Raw genomic sequence first — 17,855 nt, 5'->3', positions numbered from 1 at the left:
TTGATGGCTCAAGGTACATTACACTGCAATTGGAAGTTTCAACACTCAACAGGATCGGTGATCAAGTCTGAAAGCAAATGATGATACCGTGATATGAACTTCAACAATCAAGCAGAATATTTCACCTCTTAGCAGAGAGATGTTTCAGACTTCCAGTGACACAACAAACTAGCTTGTTATATGTAAGTAAATATGATAACAACAGAATGATGGTCTTGCAGTAGTCATCCTCTTTTAATGTGTGTTCCAGATTACACCAAAATAAGTACTAAGTGATATGATGGTGTCAATATATGCTCCGGAATCATGTATCTGCAATTGACAGGTCCAGGGGCTGTTTTGTTCCTGCACACAATTTGACACGCCTAACTTAGGCTCGCCACTGTTTTTCAGGTGTGTGTTTGGTTTCTAGCTACCGTGTTCTCTTCTAAAATACATTCCTAGCTACTGTGACTTGCCACACTTTTTTATCCATATGGCCCATACATCATAGACATTTTTGCCACACTTCTGCGGCAAACCACAAATTAACTAGGGTTAGCTATGGCATGGTTAGCCTTGAAACAAACATGCATAGAATCTGACTCAGCCTGGTGAAATAAGCTATTTCTCAAAGAAGTTGCCCTCACACCTATGCAATAAATTATTAGTCAAACCAGCAAATTCAAAGCATGCAACAGAAACAAAAGTTCATCCTTAATGGGAGTACAAGAAAACAAATATTAGTAACTATGGTATGGATGAAACATGGAACATCCTTACACAGGAGAGATGCTAGGCTTCTCAGTTACAGGGTGGACATTCTTTCCAGCCAGATGATAAAGCAAAACTCCTGCTGCCACGCTAACATTTAAGCTCTCTACTGCAAGGAATGATTTCATATCTTGAATACCTGAATAATTATCACCTTCTTCCCCTATATCTGCATCTGTGGCATCTATTTCTTCTTCTACAACAAATCCATCAGCATTACCAGCAATTTTGACCAAATGTGTGCAGGATCGCTCAACCAGGGGCCTCAGACCGGTGCCTTCACTGCCCAACACCAGAATTGTTGGCTCCCCTGTGGTAACTTCAGAGAGAGGTATAGCTTTTGGAGCGACGGTACCACCAAGAACTCGCCACCCATTTTCAGCTGATGAAGACAGAAACTGCATCATATTCCTACACGAAAGCAGCTCAATCAACTCAAGCGAGCCTGCACTAGCTTTGCTCACTACTCCACTTAATGGAGCAGAGTTCTTAGCGCACAAGACAACACCCTCCGCACCAAAGAAGTAGGCTGATCTAATTATGGCTCCCAAATTCTGAGGGTCCATAACCTCATCCAAAGCTATCCAGACTGGTGCCTTGCCACCACGAACCCTGACTCGTTCCAACTCCTTAGTATTCACCATTTCCAAGGGTGATGCATCAAGCACCAGACCTTGATGTGGACGGTTATCCACCACCATGTTGAGGTCATGCTTTGACGCCTCAATAACTTTAAGCCCGATAGTCTCTGCCATCAGCAGCACCTTCTCAATCCCCCTTTTGTCCTTCTTCTTCTTGTTGCTCCTGCTCAAATCCATTCCTTCCTGTGTGTACAATGCATAGAACTCCCTCCTCCCAGCCGTGAGAGCCGCAAGTACCGGCCCAACACCGTAAACCCCCTCCCCAACCATCTTTGGCACTGTCGATTCCCCTACCTCCTTCCATGTCTTCCTGCCCCAGTCCTCTTGCTTGTTCCACCGCCTTACATCTGGCTGGTTGAACCTCTCCCCTCTAAACCTCTCACCACGGTCCTCTTGCTTGTTCCACCGCCTCACATCCGGCTTGTCAAACCTCTCACCACGGTCCTCTTGCTTGCTCCACCGCCTCACATCCGGTTTGTCAAACCTCTCACCACGGTCCTCTTGCTTGTTCCACCGCCTCACATCCGGCTTGTCCAACCTCTCACCACGGTCCTCTTGCTTGTTCCACCGCCTCACATCCGGTTTTTCAAACCTCTCACCACGGTCACGGGACCCTTCATCCCTTGCCACGTTTTGCCGGAACTTATCCTTAATCCGCCCCCACTTGGGATTGTCAATCGGTTCATTCTCCTCCCCTCCAATTCCCCCCTCCTTGTATGAAACGCTATCTTCCAATGTCTCTACTCGCGCACTTTGGTCGCCTTTAGAGAAGAACTTATCAGCGGAGCTCTCCCACGAGGAGGAGCGTCCGGCGCTAGTCCTTGAGGTGGGGACGCCGCTATCGACGCTCCCGGCGGCTAGCCAAGGGAGCGACCTCCCGCCGCCGCCGACCGAATCAGAACCATCTGGTGCAGTGGAGAACGAGACCCTGTGTCCCAGGCCGAAGCGCGAGGGATCTCGCGGGGTAGTCGCCGCCCTGGTGCTCGCACGGGTGGCGGACGGACGAAGCGCGGGTGAGGAGGTAGCGGACTTAGAGAAGTACCCGGCGCGGAGGAGACCGGCGAGGAGGGCGCGGCGAGGCGAAGACGCTCCCGCGAGGAGCGGTAGGGGCTGGGACTTGGAGAGGCCGGAGTGGAGCATGGCGCGGCGGCGGAGCGTAGGGTTTTGATTTGGGATGTGGGGTTTTGGGCGGCGCGCGGCCCTCGCTCGACGAAATGCTTCGGCGAGGATGACGCGCTGAGATGAGAAAGGGGCAGTTTTTGGCGAGCCACCCCACAGTTTACCATTATTAATTTGTCAAGTGGATCCATATTTAGGGCCATCGAGCAAATTTTATTTTGTACATTTGTCACATGTCTCACTAGCACCCCCACAAATCCACAATATTAAAAACTTATTGTGGATCCATATTTTATTAAGCACACCACTTATCAAGTGGATCCATATTTGATTCTTATCCCTGAGTAGCCCTTTTAAAAACTTATTAAGCACACCACTTGCCCCCTCAAAGTGGCGCCGAACCGTCACTGCGTGTATTAGACATGCCAAACGGTTTGACACGATTTTAAAAAGCCAGATGTGGGTACAAGTTTTTGGAGAGATCAGTGAAGCAACTAAGCTTAGAAAAAGGTCATTTATAGAAGAAATAATACCCATGGTATTTCTTGAGCGTGGATCGGCCTAGTCGACAACTATTGATTGTAAGATACTTATCCGTATCTAGACAAATCCTAGTCAACTAATTTGAAACAGAGGGAGTATGTTGGTGTTGGACTTACTTTTCCTGCAAGGGTGGAGCCCACTTAAACCGTGGTTGTTGTGAATACACTCCTATTGTGAAATGATAGCTTCAAGCAACTGCAATCAACTCCGTGCAAGTCCTGAAATTCATAGATCAAAAGTTTTATCTTCAAGCAACTACAATCAACTCTACAACTCTAGACAACTCCACAGGCCAACTCTTTCTTAAGTCCATAGATTCCACACCCCAATGTTGCACCTGTCAGCAACGTTATCGTTGTATGTATGCGGCATTGTGGCAACATTTTCTCCCATGACCCTGCCAAAAATCGTTGTGACAAATTTGAACATGCCACATGAAACCAAAAATCCTTGGCACACGACAAATACACATTTTTTGCAGTAGGGAAAAAAAGTGGTCACAAGACAAGTAACGTGAAAGACAAGCACGTGCAACAAATCAACACAGACAACAACGGATAAATACATTTGCAAGATAAAAAAAAGTCAACCATGCGCAACAGATGTCCGGAATAGTTGCCACATATGGCTCGTCTGTACATAACAGCCACCATACAAACTTGCAACATGTAGAAACGCCATACGCAACATCAAAAATTTCGGTTTCATTAACATTAGATTTGAGGCATCAGCCTTCGCACATATGGGATTGTCAAAGCCTAGTCGAAACCGGTTCGGGTGACCCTGAACCCATACTCCTTGGCTAACTCCCCCCTTGAACTTGGCAATGTGTCATTGTAGGATCAAGGAATATATTAAGGGGGAGTTGAATAGACCTGTTATAAAAAAACAATTTTAGTTGTGAAGTTTTAAGCTTACTATTGCAAGTTTGCAACAGTCAACAAGATAAGAATGCGGAAGCCAAACTTGCAAAAAAAGTAAGAGCACGAGAAAGAGAACGCAAACACGATTGATGTGTAGTCGATATCCGCAAGAGGAAGGGGCTGAAGGAGCAGACCACTCCTCTCTCTGAATTCGGGGACAAACTCTAAATTTGATCATGACGACATATATTCTTGGCCACATTTCGTACCATTTTCACACAAAAGTACGTTAATGTGCCGCTTAGACGCCCATTTGTTGTGCCCCATACATGGTTGTCTTTCCTTCTCAAGAAAAGTCTTCTTCCTCCTCCCGTCGGCGTCGCCGTTGGTCCGCCCCGCCTTCGATGGGAGGGGCCCGTTCTTGTTTTTGTTAGGTTCAACCTCTTGGTTGAGGTTGTGGGGCGGTGGCGATGTCCCTTGGTAGGAATAATGTCTCCCACGTCTGATCCTCGTCCCGATGGTGTGTATAGCGCTGTCGGACGACGTCTGGAGGTGTGTCTCCATCGGATCTCGTGGGGTTCGGTCGGTGCTGATCTTCGGTGGATCTATTCGGATGCAGGTTTTACTCATCTTCATTCATGTGGTTACATGTTTGACCTTTCCCATCTACTACTCTCTTCATCTACGATGATCGCTGCTCTGGTGTGATCGTCCTTTAGGGCCTTAGCACGTCGACTTCTCGGCTGTCTACTATAATAAATTTTGTCCGGCTCCGGTGAGGAAGGGGCGATGATGGCAGCGTGCCTTCGACTCCTTCCAGTGCTTGTAGTCGTTGCTAGGTGGTCCATGGTGTCGGATTTCTGGTTCCGGCAGACCCTTGAGGTTTGAACACTGGGGTGCGCGCGGAGATTTCGCCTCCTACCTACCTGCACCCCTCCGCCATGCTAGGATCTAAAACTACGGAAAGAACAACACAAGAGACACAGGGTTTATACTGGTTCGGGCCACCGTTGTGGTGTAATACCCTACTCCAGTGTGTGGTGTGGTGGATTGCCTCTTGGGCTGATGATGATGAACAATACAAGGAAGAACAGCCTCGCGAGGGTTTGTTCTTGGCTAGGGCGATGAACTGCTCGGAGGAGTTCAGTCACCTTCTCTCTCTCTCTCCGCCTCCAGCAAAACCAACCGAACCCCCTCCGCCCCCTTTGCTCTGTGGGTGGCTGGTCCTATTTATAGAGGCCCTGGTCCTCTTCCCAAATATCGAGCGGGAAGGGAGCCAACAATGGTGGGCTAATTTGAAGGGGGATAGCTGGTATCAGCTATCCTGACAAAAGTAGTCTTCGCCTGCGCAAAGCTCTGGTGATGACGCCGTCTTGGGCTCCACGATGACCTCCGTCTCGTAGTCCTCCTGGTCTTGGTCTCGTTGCACCGAAATGGCAACCTTTGCCTGATGCCTCGGTACTCCACGCCTGCGCTTGCCCCCTTTACACTAAAGAGGAAAGGAGGACGCTGCGCGGGCTGGCACCCGCCTGGCGCCCTGAGTCGTCATGGCTTGCGTCACGGGCACCTCGTGAGGTACCCCGCCTTGATCTCTCCGCCTCCTCGCGAGCCAGCCTGACGAGGCCGTGCCTGAGGAAGCTCCGCGTCATCCGCCCCGCGAGGCTTGGCCCCTCGCGAGGGTCTTGGGTTTGTGTTGGTGAAGACGGGCCGTGTTGGGCCCCTGTTCCCAGAACGCTGACAGTAGCCCCCGGGCCCAAGGCGCGCTCGGACTTGGCCGTGCAAGGAGGCGGAAGGGCAAGAGCGAAGCGCCGCGGGCCCTAACAGCCTGCGGCCTTAGGCGCCGCGCGGCGGTTGATTGGTCGTGGGCGGCACTGTTCCCCCACGCCCTCCTTATTTTACGCCACGCTAGGCGGACCCGTAGTCGTACACAGCCGTTCCCTTTTCTGTTGCTCGAGTGCCCTTTGTCCTCCTTCCGCTCGAACTCCGGCTTCTGTTTTCAACCTGATCTCGAACCTTCCCCCCCTTTCCATCGCCATGGCTCCAACGAAGAAGGGGAGAGGGAAGAAACCCGTGTCTCCGCCTTGCCCGCCGCCGTCGGCGGCCCCCGCCGAGGGCTTGGGCAAGGTCAGCTTGGCTCTGGCCACCATCTTCAATGAATGCGGGAGGACGACAGCCTGGCCCGCGTCCCACTTCTCCATCGACAGGACAGCCACCGAGGTCCCGTATCTTGCCGACGCCCTGTGGGCGGGTCTGGTTCCTCCTTTTTCTGATTTCTTCAACGCCGTGCTTTCCCACTATCAGATCCACATGATGCATCTGGGTCCTGAATCCATCACCCTCCTTTCGGTCTTCACCTTTGTTTGTGAAGCTATGGTGGGCATCCCTCCTTCGGTTGCCTTGCTGCGCCACTTCTTCTCGTTGCATCTTGTCGACCCTACCCAATGCTGGGCTTGCGTGAACTTCGTTGCCGCGTCCGAGACTGCGGCCTCTAGGATTGACTTCAAGCTCCCCCTGCCCGCGGTTGGGTTCCGCGAGCGGTGGCTGTATGTGGACGCAGGGGTGCCCAGCCCCCTGCTATCGGAGCCGACCTCACCTGCTGTCCCCAATTCGGGCTGGGGCCAGGAGACGCTTGAGAGCCCCCGGCTCGTCTTCGTCTGGCGCCGCTTCGTGCTCTTGAGGTCGCTTGGCGTGACAGCGCCCAAGGTGGTGAAGGAGTTCCTTCTATGCCGCATTGCTCCTTTTCAACGCCACTCTCGCCGGATGTGGGCCTTCCGTGGGCGCGAGGATCGTATGAGGCTCCAGGAAGAGGACCTGACTCCTGAGGTGCTGAGGACGGCACTCTTGACCCTGGCTGGGGACCCCAACCCCGGCAGCGTCCGGCAGGGAGGGGCCTTGCTGTACCTCTGCCAGAGCAGGGGCGACTTTGTGAAGCAGATGCCTGTCTTTGATGAGTGGGGGCCGCGTCCCGCCAGCCTTCAGGGGCCTCACGAGAACCCAGTGGTGGTGATTGCCCTTCCAGTCGGCCAAGGCGACTCATCCTTGAGTGGCGGAGCAGGGAGGCACGAGGCGCCAGAGGCCGAGGGGGCTCCCGGCGCGGTGACAGTGCCGGGTGAGGCTCATGAGGAAGCAGCTCTTGGGCCCGTGTCGCTGAGGCTGAGGGTGACGAGCAGCTGCCCTCAGTGCCTGCGACTAGGGCCCCTGAGGCTCCAGCTACTTCTCTTGGGGAGGCGATTGGCAGCGCACATCAGGCAGGCGCCCCTGCCGCAGATCGCCTTGACGCTCTGTCTTCGTCGAAGGTTGATCCATGCACCCAACTCTTGGGTCGCTTCCGTGTGAACTTCGAGGCTCTCCAGAAGAGAAGGGAGGCCCTGGGCGACGATTACCCCTGTCACCTGCTGAAGCGTAGGAAGTACTTCGCCACTGATGAGTAAGCCTTCTCCTTTCCCGGCTCTCGATCCTTCTGTTACTTGTACTGACCCTTGCTCCGCAGGCCCCTTCCAGCCGAGCTTGCGGAGACGGTTGAGGAGGCGTCTCTCTTGACCTCGCCCCCTCCACCATCCTCAAGCGCTCCGAGCAGCGGAGCCCTTGTGGTGAGGGCGATTGAAGAGGCGAACCATCCTGAGGCATATCGTGGCTCCGCGCACCTCGTGATCCTCCTTCGCGGGCCTTCTCGTGGCATATCTAGCCTGCCATGGGCTTCTCGCCTGGTCGTGGACTGCGGTTGGCTGAGGCGTTTCCTGCGCTCTTCTCCTGAGGACGGGTTGGCCCCAGGCCGGGCTTCTGACACGGCATGCCCGGCCGTCACGAGGGTGCCAGCCCCCAGCCCCCAGCCCGGAGGGGGAGTGCTGACTCGCGGCCCCCGGCGCTTGCTTGGGGCAGATGATGGTGTGGAAGACGTACTCGAGCGCGCTCGGGAGCGTCGCGCTCTCCGCCAAGGATTCCTTCGAAGGGCGACTGACGCAGTGAGCCTGCTTGGTGAGGAGCTTGCTGATGAAGACGTGCGCCTTGAGGCCGAGGGCCTGCGCCTGGCTGCAGAGAGGCGCGAGCTGGAGGGCGCCATCGCCCTTGCGTGTCGTCAGCGTGATCTTGATGAAACAGAGGCCAATGCGTCGTTGGTGGCCTCTCGGGAGGCCCGGTCTCGGGCCGCCGAGGAGGCTCGGGAAGCTGACCGGCGGCGAACGGCTGCGGAGGAGCGGGCTCGGGAGCTTCTGGCCTGGTGCCACTCGCTGGAGGAGCAGGTGGAGCTGCGCGAGGCAGCCCTCGCGTCGATGAAGGCGGCCTCTGGCGACTCAGCAAAGCTCCAGAAGCGTGAGGAGGCGCTGACGCTGGAAGCCACCGAACGTACCCGCGAGTACGAGCGTCTGGAGACGAGGGAGCGCTTGGTGACGCAGGCGGAGGATGATGTTGCTGCACAGGAAGCCCGCGTCCTGGAGGAGGTCGGGCGTCGAGTGGCGATGGCGCATTTGAACCTCGAGCACGAGTTCAAAGAGAAGCTGGGGTTGATCCGGGACGAAGCTGAAGGCAGGACTGCCGCCTTGAGGTCCAAACTGGAGGAGGTAATGCGGCGGGCCGATACTTCCCGGGCCGCCCTTGAGGTGGCGCAAGGTGAGTTAACCACTTCCTTGGCCGAGGTGCTCCTTCTTCGCCAGCGGGTGGAGGAGGCTGAGGCCGTCGCGCGTCAGAATGCGGACGAGATACGTCAGCGGCGGATCCTGGAGCACGAGCACGGTCCCATGCTCACCATGCTCCGGGAAAGAGCCAATGCAGCCTTGGGCAACATCTGCGAGGAGGCCGTTGGCGAGCCGCACGCAGTCAACTATGCTGGCAATCTTCAGTTCTTCACTGACGTGGTGACGCAGCTGGAGGCGCGGTCGATCAGGGCTGACAGGTTGGTGGAGGAGAGGAGCCGCGCCCTGCTCAGGCGCGCCTTTTCTCGCGTCTTCAGCCACCTCCGGAATATGGATCCCCACTTTGATTTTGACGCCGCCATCGCCCCAGTCCCCCAGGCCGTCCGAGGCGAGCTGGCGCACTGGGTGGAAGACAATGTGGACGCTCTTATCAGGGCCTTCGCCTCGGACAACGACGACGTGATCGTGGCGGCTGACGAGGGCGGCGTGATGGACGGCTCTGGTGGTGCTCCTGAGGACGCATTGGGGAATTCATCCGACTGATTGTGCATTGTTCCTGCTTCCTCACCCTGAATGAATAGAACTCGGGTTTTGGCCTGATAGCTGTGAGAGCATTTTGGAGGGGAAGCCCCTCATGTAAAACTTGTGTTTATCGTATTAGTAGAAGCTACATCGCCCATGCGCTCGCGCCAGGTGGCTGGCTTAAGCGACACGCTGGTCGGCTAGTTTACCTTTGTTTCGTGCTGGCCCTGAGGCAGCCCGCGGGGGGTTGTGGTGTCCTGAGTGTCCCCTGATTGAATCCGTAGGATCTGCAGTAAAACACCCTCCTGAGAGGACGCGACGGCGGCAGTCTGGGCTGCGCGCAAGCTAGGCCTGACCCGGCTCGCGAGGGGCTCGCGAGGGAAGACGGCTGAGGCGAAGTGGTAACCAAAACGCGAGAAATTGCTCGAACGAGAGTAAGCACCCCTTCCCCGAACACACGCAGATCTCAAATTCGAATCCAACTTGAATCCAGCGGGGGGAAGCGACAACCAAGGGGAAGAGCAACGAAAGCAAACAAAAGGCCGCGTCCGGCACCTAGTCTAGTCTTGGACGTCTTCTCACCAGCGCGGAGCTAAGTGCTGTCACTGGGCGTGGGAGGGAGCCCTAGGGCCTGAGGCCGGCACCCCTGAGACTCCGGGGCGTGTACAACCCCACTCATTATTACGTGAGAGTGTCACGGGACGGCGAGCTTCACAGGCACTGGGCCTTCTTCACAGGTACTGGCCTTGCTTCATATCGCCAGATGAGGGCCCCGCCTTGCGCCACACTCTAGTGCCATCAACGACGACCGGAAACCAGGACGCCGCCGATGGGGTAGAGTGGTCGCCAGCGATTCCCCCGACGACCACGGGTCCTCCGCCGGGGGCAGGCCCTGGGGCACCTCCCCAGCGGAGGGCCTACCTCCTGAGAACACCTTGCTCCGAACGCCGCGGTGGTGATGTCGAATCCCTACCCCTCTACTGCAGCCCCCTGCGCCCTCCTCCCGAGGGGTAGGAGACTATGGGAGCGGGGCAGCTGCCCGCCGTGGCAACCTGCACCTCCTGCGATCCATGGTTAGCGTATGCCTGCTGAGGAATTAGCGGTACCCGATAATCGTTGCCTCCAGCGTGTCCAGTGGGACCATCCCGAGACTCCTGGAAGGGCTTAGCTTCTGGCGCCTCGTCCCCCCAACTTGGGCTGAGGAGCGAGCCTTGTTCGCCCTCGTGTGGGTGTCCTTGGTCCATCATGAGGGGCACGTATTCCTCTGGCGCCGTCACCCCGAAGGCCACGCCGTAGTGCTCTGCGCGCCACGCGGTCCTGCCTGACGCGCCTACCGTGGGGTGGCAGCGCGGCTGTCCATTGGGGCCGCGGGGCGCGTCGAGTCCTTCTTCTTTGCGGACCAGGAGCGGGGGCTGCGCCGCCGCCGGTCCGGTGCTGACAGCCTCGCTGGTGTTGGAGTAGCCTTGGAGCCCGCGGGCGCGCGCGGGGCCCCCGCGCGGGCCGCCCTGGGTTGGAGATGGGAGCTGGGTGCAGAAGGGGTGAGCCCCCGAGGCGGCGAAGCCCAGGAGCTCTGCCACCCGCTCCAGCAGCACGTCGCGGCCGCCCTCCAGCAGTCTGCACTGCAGCAGCTCTCGGGCCACCGTGAGCGCAGCCCTCGAGTTCGCTTGCTCCCAGCGGGCGTACGGTGTCGTGGTCGCGGCGTGATTGGAGGCCCTTGCTGCCGACCACGCCTGCCGCGATGTGAGAGCTGTCGAAGCCTGTCCGCGTCGCCCGCGGCCTGCAGCGCCCTACGGACCGCGAGCTGCCTGGGGCACGGGGTCGCCCGAGGCGAGCGGCTCTGCGCGGGCGGGCCATGCCGCCCATGGGTCTGGGTTGCCCTCCCTGTCGCCAGGCATGGTGATGACGACGCGACGGGGCACGGAGCGGTGGAAGACGAATTCCGGCGCACCCCTACCTGGCGCGCCAAATGTCGAATTTCGGGTTCCGGCAGACCCTTGAGGTTTGAACACTGGGGTGCGCGCGGAGATTTCGCCTCCTATCTACCTGCACCCCTCCGCCATGCTAGGATCTAAAACTACGGAAAGAACAACACAAGAGACACAGGGTTTATACTGGTTCAGGCCACCGTTGTGGTGTAATACCCTACTCCAGTGTGTGGTGTGGTGGATTGCCTCTTGGGCTGATGATGATGAACAATACAAGGAAGAACAGCCTCACGAGGGTTTGTTCTTGGCTAGGGCAATGAACTGCTCGGAGGAGTTCAGTCACCTTCTCTCTCTCTCCACCTCCAGCAAAACCGACCGAACCCCCTCCGCCCCCTCTGTGGGTGGCTGGTCCTATTTATAGAGGCCCTGGTCCTCTTCCCAAATATCGAGCGGGAAGGGAGCCAACAATGGCGGGCTAATTTGAAGGGGGACAGCTGGTATCAGCTATCCTGACAAAAGTAGTCTTCGCCTGCGCAAAGCTCTGGTGATGACGCCGTCTTGGGCTCCACGATGACCTCCATCTTGTAGTCCTCCTGGTCTTGGTCTCGTTACACCGAAATGGCAACCTTTGCCTGATGCCTCGGTACTCCGCGGCTGCGCTTGCCCCCTTTGCACTAAAGAGGAAAGGAGGACGCTGCGCGGGCTGGCACCCGCCTGGCGCCCTGAGTCGTCATGGCTTGCGTCACGGGCACCTCGTGAAGTACCCCGCCTTGATCTCTCCGCCTCCTCGTGAGCCAGCCTGACGAGGCCGTGCCTGAGGAAGCTCCGCGTCGTCCGCCCCGCGAGGCTTGGCCCCTCGCGAGGGTCTTGGGTTTGTGTTGGTGAAGACGGGTCGTGCTGGGCCCCCCTTTGAGCCACGCCGCAGGCCGCAGGCAGGCAAGTCCTGGGACCCCCGTTCCCAGAACGCCGACACATGGACCTGGTGTAATTTTTATTACCTCTAGTGTTCTCTATACTACCATGATTTTTTTTAAAGGCATCATCTGTAAAAAGACATCATATAAATTGGTATATTAGTCAGACATGACTGAACCAGTGTAACTCTCTGAGCTATGTTCGACAACCTCCCCTGCCAATAAGCACACCTTTTCTCAATTTTTTTAGTCATAATTTTTGACAGTTTATTTCTAATTCTAACATCAAAAACAGGAAGGCGCAAATATTTCAAAGGCACTGAGCCCAATTCACAAGTAAAAAATTCCTGATATAAGGAAAATTGTTCTGTGGTGAAAATTCTTTCCCATAATGGTACATTCCTTTTGAGTGTGTTATACTATATATATGCTGGTTTTGTAATGCACTCTTGAACTTATGTAAGCTGACTATTTTGCTTCGCTGGCTGCGATGGGTTTTGCTCTGTTTTTAACTTTGGTGTTTATACGTATGCACTATTATGTACATCTTCACAGCATGCGCGCTCCTTCCGAAGCTAATAAACCAGCACTCCAGTATATGAAGATACCCCCTCCTCCAGTATATGAAGATACCCCCTCCGTAAACTAATAGTGATTTAAAACGTCTTACATTAGTTTACAGAGGGAGTACTTGGTGCTTTTGTAGTTTAGTTAAAGATATGTGGTTCTAGTAACTTTCCTGGTAGATGCAAGGTGAAGCGCAGCCCTGACAGGGTTGCAAATTTGGAACCTAGAGGATACCCTCCTTCAACCAAATGAACTATTTTTACTGAAGTTATTAGGTGAATTCTGAAAATTTAGTTCATTTAGTTGAATATAAACAGGGTTGGAGGGTATCCTGTAGGTTCCAAATTTGCATCCTTAAGCCCTGTGCCAGCGTTGCCTGAACTCATGTTGTTTGTTGGAGATGTTGAAAGATCTGCTTCTTCAAGGCTGAGAATATCAGTCATTGACAAAACGGCAGTTTACTTGTGCGGCAATGGCGTCAGTCTGATATGGTACGGATGTCATCTGAAGCAAGAAAAACACATTGATGCAGATATAACCCGTTAACAAAGGGTGAGCTCATTGAATATTCTTGTTTCACTGCCAGGTTGATCGACAATCACCACAGGCTGATTTGCCAAATACAGTAGTTGAATACTATCAATGCAAGTGAAAAACTTCACTTTTGCAATCTTATTTGAACCTTTGAGCACTGTAAAGCGTGAACACACAGAGCATGCAGAAGTCCCATATACACCAGGGAACAACAGCAGGAGACAATTCTCCCATGTTGCATTGCATCAACCAAACTCTCGTAGGCTTTCACAGTTTCACTCCCCTTTCTTGTCAAGGCAGGTGTTGTTGAGCCGCTCGACTGCCAGTATCAGCGCCTGCGTGCCGAGCCCGCCCTCGCCGTGGGCGAGCAGCGACACGTAGAGCTGGTGCGCGAGCGCGAGCCCCGGCAGCGCCAGCCCCATGGTCTGGCACTCGGACAGGCAGATCCCGAGGTCCTTGACGAAGTGCCGGACGTAGAACCCGGCCGCCATGTCGCGCTCCAGCATCCGCTTCCCGTACAGCTCCAGCGACTTGGACCCCGCCGCGCCCGTCGAGATGGCCTCCAGCCACTTGCCCACGTCCAGCCCGGCCTTGTGCGCGTACACCATGCCCTCCACCAGCCCCACCATGGTGGACGCGATGGCGATCTGGTTGCCCAGCTTCGCGCGCTGCCCCGCGCCCGGCCCGCCCATGTAGAGGGCGTTGCCCATCAGCTTGAAGAGGGGCGCCAGGCGGGCCACCACGGCCGCGTCGCCGCCGGCGAAGATCGAGAGGCAGGCGTTGCGGGCGCCCCGGTCGCCGCCTGACACCGGGGCGTCGACTGCGGCGCAGCCGGCCCCCGCCGCGGCCGCGGCTATCTCGGCGGCGAGGGTGGGGTCGGAGGTGGTCATGTCGACGAGGACGCCGCCTAGCGCGAGGCCGGCGAGAGCGCCCGTGGAGGGGTCGAGGGACGTGGAGCGGACGTCGGAGGGGAAGCCGACCATGAGGAAGATGACGTCAGCGGAGGCCGCGGCGGCGCGCGGGCTGTCCACGAGGCGGGCGCCGCTAGAGACGAGGCCCTGGGCCTTGGAGGGCGTGCGGTTGTATACGGTGAGCGCGTAGCCGGCGGCGAGGAGGTGGCCGGCCATGGACTGGCCCATGACGCCCGTCCCCACCCAGCCGATGCGTGTGGTATCCGGAGAGATCGGACGGTCGGAGACGCTCCTGGCGGTGTCAGACGACGACATGGCTGCTGTGGCGGCGGCGGTGGCAAGCGGAAGGTGCGAGCGGCGGCGAGCGAGAGATCGGTAGATGGAGGCGAGCATTTGGGGGCGGAGTGCCGGCCTGATAATTGATAAAATTATCTGGACGTGCTATGAATTGTCCCAAATGCCCTCCACATCAGCGGATAAGGGGCACCTCGCGTGAGGCCATAATAGCAGCCAGGTACTTCCTGTCCATCTGGAGAAATGTCATTTTTATGTACTTTGTTGAGGTTTAAATGAATCTATATCTATATCTATATCATCAATATAAAAAGATTCAAAGGGGCCGATCCAATTAATTTTAGTCATCAAATCATGTCAACCCAACAATCTAGATTGCTCTAATGGTGAGCTCTCAACATGTTTAGCGTGCAAATTGATAGCATACCATATATCAACATCTATATTAATTTTATAATTAAATGTAACTGATATCAATTAACATGTAACTGATATCCTACCTAATATCAACGTGTAGTTGCTTTTCTCCCTGATATCAACGTGCATTGCACATGCTCATTTACTAATACTAGTATTAAGTAAAGTCTAAACCAAACCTCAAACTCATATGGTACGTCAAAACTGAACCATCACTTTTGTTCCTTGAATTCGCCCCCCCTCCTATTGTGTTTATATTTGTTTGTCTTGAACATATCGGATGTCGGATATCGAATGATATATCAGATGATGCGTAGATATGTTTGAGAGAATATATCAAGATTTTATCTAGTATTCTTGTTCAAAATGTCTTTTTTAGTAAAAACAACATTATGTGTCATTGCTCTAAATTAGGCCCGCCCTGGAAGGATAAGGTGAACATGAGGGGTAAGGCGACCGCCGGGGCGACCAACGCCCATGCGTGCACTTCGGCCTCCACCCCGAGCGGACGACGGTAGTTCAGTGGGCGCTTCTGGGCTGGCCGACGATGAGGAGGATGGGGAGGCGGACGGCGGCTCGCTGGAGACGCATTCGACGCCTTCCGACATGATCTGTGAGTTATTGATTTCAGGCTACGATGAGGAGGAAGTGGCTGAGATCGTTGAGGAGGTGCTCCCTTCGGACGACTCGGCCAAGGCAGAACTACATTCGGGGGAGAAGACGGAGATGGTCCAGCGGGTCGTTCATCGGAGGGCGGCGGCGGCGATTAGGCCATGGAAGGGCCCCATCCCCAAGGTATATATGCCTAAACTCACCTTGTTCGATTTGGTTTGGCCGAAATCTTGGACTTGGTCGTTGGGAGGAAGAACGGTCGTCGGGCGCCGACAGCGCCGGCGGGCCCATGCCGAAAATCCTGGGGATCGGGATCGGAACCGCCAGGGCGCTTCGTTTGAAATGTCTCCTGGGCGCGGATGGGCCAACGACGGCAGTTGGGCGGGCTTCGGCTGGGTATTTGGCCCAGTGCGAGCGGCCGAAGTGTGGGCCGGAGTCTGTTGGGTATATGGCCCTGACTGATCCGGTCGAGCCTGTTTCGGTGTTGATCAATCATCTATTGATCGAGGCACCAACCGATCGTAGCGATCGTTCTTGTGCCGAGACTGCTGCTAAGGTTCGGCGGAGTGCTGCGCCGGGATTTCCTAGGCGCGGTGGTAGAGCTTGCAGAGTCCCGGCGGCAAGCATGGCTGGCCGGTGAGATGGCTCACAGCCGCCTCCGCGGCTCTTGGTGCAGCATCTGCCGAAGTTGTCGGCTGCACCACGCGGCGGCGACGGCGCGGGGCTGATGATGTCAGGCAGGTCCAAGCCACGGGGCGCGCTGGCCCCGGCTGCGCGGGGCGGGGCGAGTATGGAGCTGCCTCTGGAGGTGGCGGCTGCGGCGACTATGGCGCGGGCCAAGGTGGTTTGAACGGCAGACGCGGTGGTTATGGTGTTGGCCGCGGCAATGACGGTGGCTATCAGGGCTATCGGACTGGATGGAATCCGTGGAATACGGGGAAGGAAGAGGTTTTGGCGGCAACCAGTGGCAGCAAAACTTCAACCCTCCTCCCGGCGAGTTCCTAGAGGGTGCCACGAGGCCTCATTATCGTCAGCGGGGTGGTTGGGGAGGGGGTTGCCGAAACCCTCATCCACGTCGCCCGTATGTCCCCAAGGTTTATCCTAAGCATCTGACGATCAAGCCGGCGATGACTACCGGTGGGGTGGCGAAGGCGGTCGCGTCCACTACTTCTATTTCCACGGCTCCTCTGATACGTCTCCAATGTATCTATAATTTTTTATTGTTCCATGCTATTATATTACCCATTTTGGATGTTTATGGGCTTTATTATACACTTATATATTATTTTCGGGACTAACCTATTAACCGGAGGCCCAGCCCAAATTGTTATTTTCTTGCCTATTTCAGTGTTTCGAAGAAAATGAATATCAAATGGAGTCCAAAACAGAATGAAACCTTCGGGAGAGTTATTTTTGGAACGGAAGCAACCCAGGAGACTTGGAGTAGACGTCACGGAAGCTTCGAGGAAGCCACGAGGCAGGGAGGCGCGCCCTACCCCCTGGGCGCGCCCCCACCCTCGGGCCCCCTTGTGGCTCCCCTGACCGACTTCTTTCACCTATATACATGTCCATATACCCTAAAAACATCGAGGAACAGAATAGATCGGGAGTTCCACTGCCAGAAGCCTCCGTAGCCACCAAAAACCAATCTAGACCCGTTCCGGCACCCTGCCGGAGGGAGGAATCCCTCTCCGGTGGCCATCTTCATCATCCCGGCGCTATCCATGACGAGGAGGGAGTAGTCCACCCTCGGGGCTGAGGGTATGTACCAGTAGCTATGTGTTTGATCTCTCTCTCTCTCGTGTTCTTGAGGTGGTACGATCTTGATGTATCGCGAGCTTTGCTATTATAGTTGGATCTTATGACGTTTCTCCCCCTCTACTCTCTTGTGATGGATTGAGTTTTTCCTTTGAAGTTATCTTATTAGATTGAGTATTTAAGGCTTTGAGAACACTTGATTTATGTCTTGCACGTGCTTATCTATGGTGACAATGGGATATCATGTGATCCACTTGATATATGTTTTGGTGATCAACTTGCGAGTTCCGTGACCTCGTGAACTTATGCATAGGGGTGATACGTCTCCAACGTATATATAATTTTTTATTGTTCCATGCTATTATATTATCAACCTTGGATGTTTTATATGCATTTATATGCTATTTTATATGATTTTTGGGAGTAACCTATTAACCCAGAGCCCAGTGCCAGTTTCTGTTTTTTCCTTGTTTTAGAGTATCGCATAAAAGGAAAATCAAACAGAGTCCAATTGACCTGAAACTTCACGGAACTTATTTTTGGAAGGAAAGCAACCCGGGAGACTTGGAGTCCACGTCAAGGAAGCTTCAAGGAAGCCATGAGGTAGGGGGTGTGCCCACCCCCTGGGCGCGCCCTCCACCCTTGTGGGCCCCTCGTGGCTCCCCTGACGTACTTCTTCCTCCTATATATATCCATATACCCTAAAACGATCGGGGAGTACAATAGATCGGGAGTTCCGCCGCCAGAAGCCTTCGTAGCCACCGAAAACCAATCTAGACCCGTTCCGGCACCCTGCCGGAGGGGGCAATCCCTCTTCGGTGACCATCTTCATCATCCCGGTGCTCTCCATGATG

The 17,855-nt window shown here is 55.1% G+C and overlaps 2 protein-coding genes across 2 annotated transcripts; both read right to left on the bottom strand.

The window, feature by feature from the left end:
* Positions 1 to 641: 641 nt before the first annotated feature.
* Positions 642 to 2,658, bottom strand: LOC123061955 (uncharacterized tRNA/rRNA methyltransferase slr0955). The gene has a single exon (XM_044485245.1). It carries the CDS (start codon positions 2,532 to 2,534, stop codon positions 759 to 761), a length of 1,776 nt encoding a protein of 591 aa, XP_044341180.1. The 5' UTR covers positions 2,535 to 2,658; the 3' UTR covers positions 642 to 758.
* Positions 2,659 to 13,002: 10,344 nt separating this feature from the next.
* Positions 13,003 to 14,395, bottom strand: LOC123061954 (probable 3-hydroxyisobutyrate dehydrogenase-like 1, mitochondrial). Its single transcript, XM_044485244.1, has one exon. It carries the CDS (start codon positions 14,311 to 14,313, stop codon positions 13,285 to 13,287), a length of 1,029 nt encoding a protein of 342 aa, XP_044341179.1. The 5' UTR covers positions 14,314 to 14,395; the 3' UTR covers positions 13,003 to 13,284.
* Positions 14,396 to 17,855: the final 3,460 nt, after the last annotated feature.

The sequence above is a fragment of the Triticum aestivum genome, chromosome 3A (assembly GCF_018294505.1).
Source record: "Triticum aestivum cultivar Chinese Spring chromosome 3A, IWGSC CS RefSeq v2.1, whole genome shotgun sequence".
Taxonomy (NCBI): domain Eukaryota; kingdom Viridiplantae; phylum Streptophyta; class Magnoliopsida; order Poales; family Poaceae; genus Triticum; species Triticum aestivum.
Note: the sequence above shows the minus strand (reverse complement) of the source record. Positions and strands in the feature narration are given on the sequence as shown.